This window comes from Oratosquilla oratoria, unplaced genomic scaffold (assembly GCF_046742065.1).
Source record: "Oratosquilla oratoria isolate Oo_2021 unplaced genomic scaffold, ASM4674206v1 SCAFFOLD103, whole genome shotgun sequence".
Lineage (NCBI taxonomy): Eukaryota > Metazoa > Arthropoda > Malacostraca > Stomatopoda > Squillidae > Oratosquilla > Oratosquilla oratoria.
The window spans coordinates 238,274-247,500 of NW_027467460.1; the positions used below are offsets into that span (position 1 = coordinate 238,274).

Below are 9,227 nucleotides of genomic sequence, written 5' to 3' on the forward strand. Positions count from 1 at the left end.
TCCGTCTGTATATATGCCGATGGCGTTCGAGTGTTCAGATGCATGTTCAACAAAATTTGCCTCGAGCTGAGCATCCAAATATCTTTTCTTCTCATATCGTGCTGTGCATATTAACGTTTTTATTTTCCAAGGGGAATATTTAGGGATGTCAAAATCTGCCACTGCTGAAGTCCCATCTTATTGGCAGAGTATGCCAGACGAACTTCAATTGGCCTTGGCAGTCTTGGTTTGTGGTGTCCTATCAATTGGCCGTTTTACGTATTTGTACTTTGGATTGAACTTATTAGAAAGTACTCTTGATAGGTATCACAAACCTCTTTCCCGAGAATAAATAGTGGAGGAAATCCAGCATCTACATTCAAGCTCTCCACAGAAGTGTGGAAAGCTCCTCTGCATATACGCAGTGACATATTATGAACCTTGTCCAGCTTAGCTAATGTTGTCTTACTTGCTGATCCATAAATCTGCATCCGTAATCTATTCTACTAAGACACAAGGCCTGGAAAATTCTTAAAATTGAACTTCTATAGGCTCTCCAATTAAAACCAGAAATTTCCTTTAGGATATTTAGTCGAAGCTTTACATTACTTACAGTTTCATTGATGTATTGAGTAAAAGTTCATTTCTTGTCAAAAACAACACCAAGATAATTTACACGATCTTCATATGGAAAGATAGAATGATTTAAAAATAGTATAGGAATCTGCGTCTTAATCGACAAAAAATAATGTCTTTGGTTTTCTCGGAGGAGAATTTTAAATCTAGTACTTGGTCAAGTATTTGCAGCATTAATAGTCGCCTGAATCTTGTGGGAAATTTCAGTAGCTGTAGATGCAATACCAAATACTGCATAGTAATCTGCAAATAACTGTCCTTGTACTCCAACAGTGACTCTCGAGTGGGCTACTTATGGCTATATTAAATAGTGTTGGGCTAAGAATGCTTCCCTTAGGATCCCTTCTTCCTGAAGGTAGGCAGCTGTAGCAGAGCAGAATATCGTAGGCCTTCTCTAAATCGAAAAAATACAGCTAGAGTCTGGTTTTGTGCTGCAAAAGCATTGCGGATCTCCCTAGAGGGAATGGTTAAGGGGTCAATAGTGCTCCGATTTTTTTTTCAAAAACTGAACTGCCTATTTGATAAAAGGCTTTAAACCATACTACCCGTGTATTTATTAATCTCTCGTAGGTCTTGCTAATACAGCTCGTGAGAGCTATGGGTCTATGATTATGAGGAAGACTGGAGTCTTTAGAGGTTTTAAAATAGGGATAATTATTGAAATTTTCCATGATTTAGATTCCGGTGCTCAAAAATAAAATATTCAAAATATCTAAAAGGATTTTTTTTGGTATTTGGCGGCAGGTTTGAATTCATGGGATCAATAATATATTTGGAGATGTTGGTAAAGATAAAGATATTGCGTGCTCGAATTCGTCAAGGGTGAATAAAAGATTATATTCCTCCGAGTTAGAGCTAGTAGGAAGAACAAACGTGCTATTGTTCCTGATGGTTTGAAATGAAGGAGAGTGAAGGGCGCTTGATATATTTGCAAAGTGCTTGCCAAAAGCTTCGGCTATCTCCCCTGTATTAGATATTTGTGTCCCTTGTGCTTTAAGTATAAATATACTGTAGATGGTATAAATTTACCTTACAATTTCCGCATTCTATTCCAGACCAGAGAGATGGGAGAATCTTATTTTGATTCGCTGATATATCTAATAAAGGATTCCCTCCTTGCTTCTTTAAATGTTTTCTCTTGTTTGGCAAGACATCTTCTATAGGTAATTTTACTAACAAGACAAGGGTATCTACGATTTCTTTCGTAACAAGTTCGTTATTTTCCGGCTCAATGCACAAGAATCCTTCCACTAAGGGACTGTAGGATTACAAGGATTTCCTGATGTTCTAGGTATAGTCTTCGTGGCCCCATATATCAAAAGACTCATAAGATGTTTAAATACTGATAAAGGACTTTGAAATTGTTTGGTGTTACAATCAACTTTAGTCGAGCTATAGAACAGACCCTAATCTTCCACTTGGGTAAAAATGGAGATGAAGTATTCTGCCGTGACTATGCCAGCCGTTCCCACGGTAGGCTTGGTGGACTTCTCGATATCCAACTGTCAGTGATCGATGTAAGAGTACTGTTAAAGTGATGAATTATATATATATGATGTATTCCATTCCTTTTGTACACTGTTAACTATATTCTATACATTACATATAGATTTATGTATGTCTATTGTCTTGTGGATCTCTCTTGTCAATCTTACGAGTTGATTTACGTAAGATAAGATAAATTACATATTCTCTTAATCTTCGGACGCCGGTGAGAAAGTTCTGTGCCTACGTGAGGTGTATCCACGTCTAAAGACTCTTAAAGTGATGATTTCTATTCATCGGATTGTATTTCGTTCCTTTTTGTGCTTTGACAAACTATTCTATACTTTGCATATGAATTTATGTATGTGTATTACCTTGTGGATCTATCTTGTCAATCTTAGGATTTGATTTACGTAAGATTAAAGTAATTGCATATTTTCGTCGTTCTCAGACGCCGTAAACGCCAGTGTGGGCATGCAAGCTTACGCGCGCACTAAAGAAATTTGCGTGTTAACCAATATTGTGGCAACTGCGTCACTAACTTACATTTACGTACGTATAGATATTCATATAAAAACTATTAAGTTTCTGCTTATCTAAGATTGACAAGGTAACTTTATCAAATATTATTATCTATTCATTGATGTAAAGAATATCCGTGTATGTACTTGGAAATATTCCTAAACACTCTTGTTAATCGTCGCGTCTAGCAACACTTGGCAACTCTCCGGATCTTACGGAGAAGAGTCTGACAGATTCAACGAGGCGCTCCTAGAGGTCGGACGTCTCTTCAACCAGCTCTCTCAACAAGCTCCAAGTATCATCGCCGGCCGGTGGTGGCTGGGAGATTCATCTCCTAGCTGCCGCCGGTCTGGCAATGGCCGACCTCTACGCTGACGTCGGCAGGCGGGTTTATACCAATACAAATACACACACACATTTCCCAAGTCACGTAAATCTCTGTTTTCAGAGTAGTGCTTGGAAGAAAAGAGGCACATGCACACTTTCTCGCTAGCAAAGCAGAGGCCCAATCGTCTCTCTCAGTACGCCCAATCTGACCGCGGGCTGGTTGACGGAGAGACTTGGGACACCTTTCTGTCCGACCGGCCCGCAACCAAACGCTGGCCTCTCGCTGACGCTGGTGAGCGAGTTTACACTTCTGACATTTACACACAATTCCCAATCGCGTAATTCTCTGCTTTCAGAGTCGTGATTGGAAGGAAAGAGACCATACAACACCCGCCCGTCTGCCCCTCCCTCACATCGCCACTGAATCTACTCTTCCGAATTCCAAACCCAGTCTGGGGATAAACAGACAACGCTCGCCCCACCTGTGGCTCATCAGGTTCGCCCTCGCCAGCGGTGGCGGCGGGGAGTTATCTCCTTGCCGCTCCCGTTCTGGTCACTGATCTCTCGTTGACGTCGGCAGGCGGGTGTACACCGCCCGTCTGCCCCCCCTCGCTCCGCCCCTTGATCAGCTCTAAAAGGACTTCAAACCCAAAACCTGGGGATAATCAGGGGTCGCTCGCCCCACCTGTGGCTTATCAGGTTCGCCCTCGCCAGCGATGGCGGCGGGGAGTTATCTCCTTGCCGCTCCCGTTCTGGTCACTGATCTCTCGTTGACGTCGGCAGGCGGGTGTACACCGCCCGTCTGCCCCCCCCCCTCGCTCCGCCCCTTGATCAGCTCTAAAAGGACTTCAAACCCAAAACCTGGGGATAATCAGGGGACGCTCGCCCCACCTGTGGCTTATCAGGTTCGCCCTCTACACGCGGAAAGTGAAATCAACTCACTTCTCGTAAGATACACACATACACCTCTCACGAACAGAGCCACAAATCACGCACAAACATAAACACTTACTTTTTCTTCGACTAAAATTCGCTTCCTTTCTAACTTTCTCTTCTACTACATCTTCTCATTTCAGTTTACCTCCCACTAAAGATTTTTCCGTTTTTCCACCTTTCTCTACTACTACGCCTCCTACCATTTTCTAAACTTTCGTTGGTGATCCTAACCCCGTTGGTATTCCCAACCCCCTAACCTCCGGCGTCGGGCGCTTCCCTCCAAGCTCCTGGTCAAGTCCTCCTATGCCATGACAACAATCTAGCCCCTAATTGCTCGCGATTCGCCCGGTGGCAATAGCCCTCTTTTATACACTACTATCTTTTCATTTTCTAACAGACGTTCTTCCCCTCCCACAAAACCCGATCCCGCGCAAGCGAGGTGGTCTTTTCTTGAATTCCAGAATTCCAGACTCTGCCTCTCAGAGCCCCCATCGCACTCGTGTCCTCTACGTTTGGACTTAGACATTTTTTTTTCTCGATTCTTTGTGGACTCTGCCTATCGGAGCCTCATTGCTCGTGTCCATTTTTGTCGGACTTAGACTTAGTCGTAGAATTTTCTCGACTTTGTTATTTTTTTACGTAAATTATTACGTAGGATTTAGTTTCCATTCTGATGGTCGATATTTCTCGACCTTACCACTTATTGTCTTTAAGACTATTTTTGTTTGTTATTGATTGTCGATATTTGATCGACACTTGTATATTTACGTGTCTTGGCAATACTAGCCTTTTATGTTCTGTGAATTTACGTGTTACGGACATTGTACTTTTCGCTAGTTTTGGCGACTTCTATTTTTCGATGATTGTTTATTTGTATCTTTATTTTTTGAAGGAAATAATATTTCTTAAACAGAACTCTAGTTTTGAACCTGGCCCTTCCCCATAGGCGTCACACCATCAACAAACCAAAAGATGGAGGGAACAACGAAATAGTTTGAAGAAATAGGCCTCAATACAATTTGTTGTGCCAGCAGCCGAGAAGCAAGATCATCAAAATAGAAATTGTCAGTGTCCCGTCGACATCGCCTCCTTGGCTGTCGTCACCTTTGGCCCCCAACGGCGTCAACGGGTTAGGGGTGATGGGAGGTGGGGGACGGTTTTGACAAAGCGATGGGGGGGGGGGAATGCAAGGCTATCGGGTGCGGGGGACACGGTAGGGATATGGGAGGATGGGCAGAGGGAAACTAGACGTGTGTCAAACTAGATGGGGGTGGGGGGATGGTCGAGACTAGGGGAGGAAGCCAGTGCAAATTCCTTGGTTAGGAATAGGGGGTGGTTCAATATTTGGGTTATGGATAGGAATAAATTGCAAAACATCATGAATAAATATGGAGATAACAAAAACGATGAGGGATACGGCCATTAGTGTCGAAAATCAAGAGTTAAATTCTAGTTAAAAAGTGTTGGGGGGGGGGGTTACATGTCATGTAGTGTCCCCGATAGTTACACACTGGTGAAAGGCTATTTTTCAATTTGCACTCTTTTTTTTCCTTGACAGCCTCACACTAACGTAGAAGTTTCTTGAACCCATTGAACTGAATCATATAACTCAATAGTACACCCTTAACTATGTGCTGATGCTCACGCAGAGTTGTAATACTACAAGGAATTACAAGGCAATGCGTTTGAACTTTCATGTGTTACCTGCGATTTATTCAACTTCATCTCGAACATGGGCAATAACTGCAAATGCGTTTATACGTTCAAGGTAGGAGTTGATACTACTACTACTGGTCGGAGGAGGAACGGTAGAGCACGAGGCGACGGAGGACAGTGGGGTCACGAAACTTTGGTGGGTGGGGGAGATTGAAGCAATGGTGAAGGATGAATTAACCAAGGAGGGGGGAAAAGTTCCGGGTGTGGGGGACACGGGGGGACGGAAACTAGACGGGAGTTGAGGGGATGGGAAGAGAACAGACTATGGAAGCAAGCTACTTAATTTCCGGGTCAGCACGGATGTGGGGTATAATCTTTAGATTATGGGCATTAGTAAATTGCAAAACAGTGCAAAATGTGGAGATGCCCCCCCCCAAAAAAAAAAGTCGTGTTGAAAATTAGATTAATTCTCGTACAGTGTTGAGAAAGGGGGTGGGAGTCTTTTAGAGAGTATTGTCTCGATGGTTACACTGGTGTACGGCTATTGATCAATTTGCACTCTTTTGCACAAACATTAATCCTCATGGCAGCCACGTTAACGAGGAAATTCCTTTAACGTATTTCCTTAAAGGCTCGCATAGACGATCTCGCGTTTCCCGACAGGCACTCTGGCAAATTAGGCGGGCAAATGATTGGATTGCTCGTGTCTGTACTTCACCCACATCAGACAATGCCTGTCGCCTGGGGTTGCGTTGTCGACCACCGCTAGTTGACGACTCCCCGTACGTGATTCTTGCTAATCACTACTCATGTGTGCGATACACGGACTTTACCAGGTAGACAGACAATGATCAATCGTGCGTACAGGTTTTTATGCCCACTGAAGCGAACAAATGAACAAGAGTACATCCTTGCTTACGTGCTCATCCACACTCCAAGTAATGAGGAAATTAATTTGAACTTTGAATGTTACCTGCAAACAATCTTAGCCACGATTGTACCCACTTGTTGCGTATCCGTATACAACAGGCGGATACGCAACAAGTGGGTACAATACCCTGTTGCACCGTATCGTATCACTAGGTGATACGCAAAGATGATACGATACGTGGAAATGCAACAAGTGTGGACCCGGCTTTGGATAGCCTTCTGAAAGAACATCTTTCAAGGTATAGAACATATTACCAACAATACTCCATTCAACAAGTTGCAACAAAATGCCAGTTCACCAGGTAGTACCGTAGGCTCTCTAAATCGAGGAATACAGCCATAGTCTTCTTTTGTGTTACAAAAGCACTGTGGCTCTCCCTAGAGGGAATGGTTAAAGGGTCAATGGTGCTTCGATTTTTTCGAAAACCGAACTGCCTATTTGATAAAAGACTTTTAAACTTCAAGTAACATATGGGTCTATAATTATGGGGAAGACTGAAGTCTTTTAGAGGTTTTAAGATAGGGACAACTATTGCAATTTTCCGTGATTTGGGAGAAGTTCCGGTACTCCATCAAATATTAAAAATGTCTAAAAGGAATTTTTTGTTACTTGGCGGCAGGTTTGAATTCATGGGATCAATAATATCTTCTGGAGATGTTGGTAAAGGTAAAGATATTGCATGTTCGAGTTCTTCAAGGGACTAAAATCTACTGTTTCCAAATTTGCTGATGATACAAAACTGTGCGGAGTGGCAAATGATCACTCAAACCAATTAGATATTCAAGAAGATTGAGATCAATTACAGCAATGGTCTGAAAAGTGGCTAATGAAATTTAACACAAGTAAATGCAAGGTAATGCACATAGGTAAAAATAACAGTAACTACGATTACAAGTTATTTGGAAATTCGTTAACAAAAGTGAATAGTGAAAAAGATCTCGGCGTAATTATCAGTAACGACCTCAAATCATCCAAGCAGTGTATTTCAGCCTCTGAGAAAGCAAATAAAATTCTAGGACTGATTGCGCGATCTTTTGATTTCAAAAGTCCATCACTCATTAACAAGCTATATAAATCGTTAGTTCGTCCACATTTGGAATATGCTGTTTCCGTATGGTCACCGAATCTCATTAAAGACATTGACAGACTGGAAAAAGTACAACGGCGAGCCACAAAACTGATTCCAAATATCAAAAATAAATCATACGAAAATCGGCTAAAACATATGAATCTGTTTTCCCTAAAAAAGCGTAGACTCAGAGGTGACTTGATACAGGTCTTTAAGATTTTAAAGGGAATTGACAACATTAAAAGTGACAAAATTTTCACATTGAATGAGAATCAGACAAGAAACAATGGTCTCAAACTGTCCGGAAATAAATTTAATTTAAACTGTAAATGATACATATTTACTTTGCAATTTTTCTATTCTATTCCAGAGCAGAGATAAGAGTATCGTATTCTAAATCGCAGATATATCTAATAAATAGTTCCCTTCTTGCTTCTTTAAATGTTCTCTTTTGCAAGACCTCTTCTATGGGTAATTTTATTAACAAGACAAGGGTATCTACGATATCTTTTGTAACAAGTTCGTTATTTTCCGGATCAATGCCAAAGAATTGTTCCTCTAAGAAACTATTGGATTACGAGGACTGCCTGATGTTCTAGGTATAGACATCGTGGCTCCATACATCAAAATATTCATAAGATGTTTAAATGCTGATAAAGGACTTTGAAATTGTTTGACGTTACAATCAACTTTAGTCGAGCTATGGAGCAGGCCCCAATCTGCCTTGCCTCTCTTCCACTTAGGTAAACACGGTGGAGGGCCCCCACCCGAGGGGACTCGGGGGCCTCGGGAAGGAGCCCCCGCACGAGGGAGCCCCCCCAGAGGGGGCTCGGAGGGAATCGGGAGCCCCCGTACAAAGGGGCTCGGGAGGGAGCCCCCGTACGAGGGGGCTCGGGAGGGAGCCCCCGTACGAGGGGGCTCGGGAGGGAGCCCCCGCACGAGGGGGCTCGGGAGGGAGCCCCCGCACGAGGGGGCTCGGGAGGGAGCCCCCGCACGAGGGAGCTCGGGAGGGAGCCCCCGCCAGAGGGGGCTCGGAGGGAATCGGGAGCCCCCGTACAAAGGGGCTCGGGAGGGAGCCCCCGTACAGAGGGGCTCGGGAGGGAGCCCCCGTACGAGGGGGCTCGGGAGGGAGCCCCCGCACGAGGGGGCTCGGGAGGGAGCCCCCGCACGAGGGGGCTCGGGAGGGAGCCCCCGCACGAGGGGGCTGGGGAGGGAGCCCCCGCACGAGGGGGCTGGGGAGGGAGCCCCCGCACGAGGGGGCTCGGGAGGGAGCCCCCGCACGAGGGGGCTCGGGAGGGAGCCCCCGCACGAGGGGGCTCAGGAGGGAGCCCCCGCACGAGGGGGCTGGGGAGGGAGCCCCCGCACGAGGGGGCTCCCTCGTGGGGGGTTACAATCAACTTTAGTCGAGCTATAGAACAGACCCTAATCTTCCACTTGGGTAGGAATGGAGATGAAGTATTCTGCCGTGATTATTTTCAGTCAATGACCACTGCAAGTCTAACCTCAAGATTAAAGATCAGATTAAAAGGTCGATAGAGTCCCCGCGAGCCCCTCTCCACCGAGGGGCTCCCCCGCGTACCCGCGAGCCCCTCTCCACCGAGGGGCTCCCCCGCGAGCCCCTCTCCGCCGAGGGGCTCCCCCGCGAGCCCCTCTCCGCCGAGGGGCTCCCCCGCGAGCCCCTCTCCG

At 44.9% G+C, this 9,227-nt stretch overlaps 1 protein-coding gene across 1 annotated transcript in view; it reads right to left on the reverse strand.

Annotated features, from left to right (window-relative positions):
* Positions 1–772: 772 nt before the first annotated feature.
* Positions 773–9,227, reverse strand: part of LOC143022492 (uncharacterized) — a 20,208-nt gene continuing 11,753 nt past the window's right edge. The window contains exons 4-6 of the mRNA XM_076180716.1: positions 6,781–6,906; positions 5,456–5,544; positions 773–825 (exon numbers count right to left, since the gene is read on the reverse strand). Of these exons, the coding sequence (XP_076036831.1) occupies positions 773–825; positions 5,456–5,544; positions 6,781–6,906 (268 nt within the window). The remainder of the gene's footprint in view (positions 826–5,455; positions 5,545–6,780; positions 6,907–9,227) is intronic.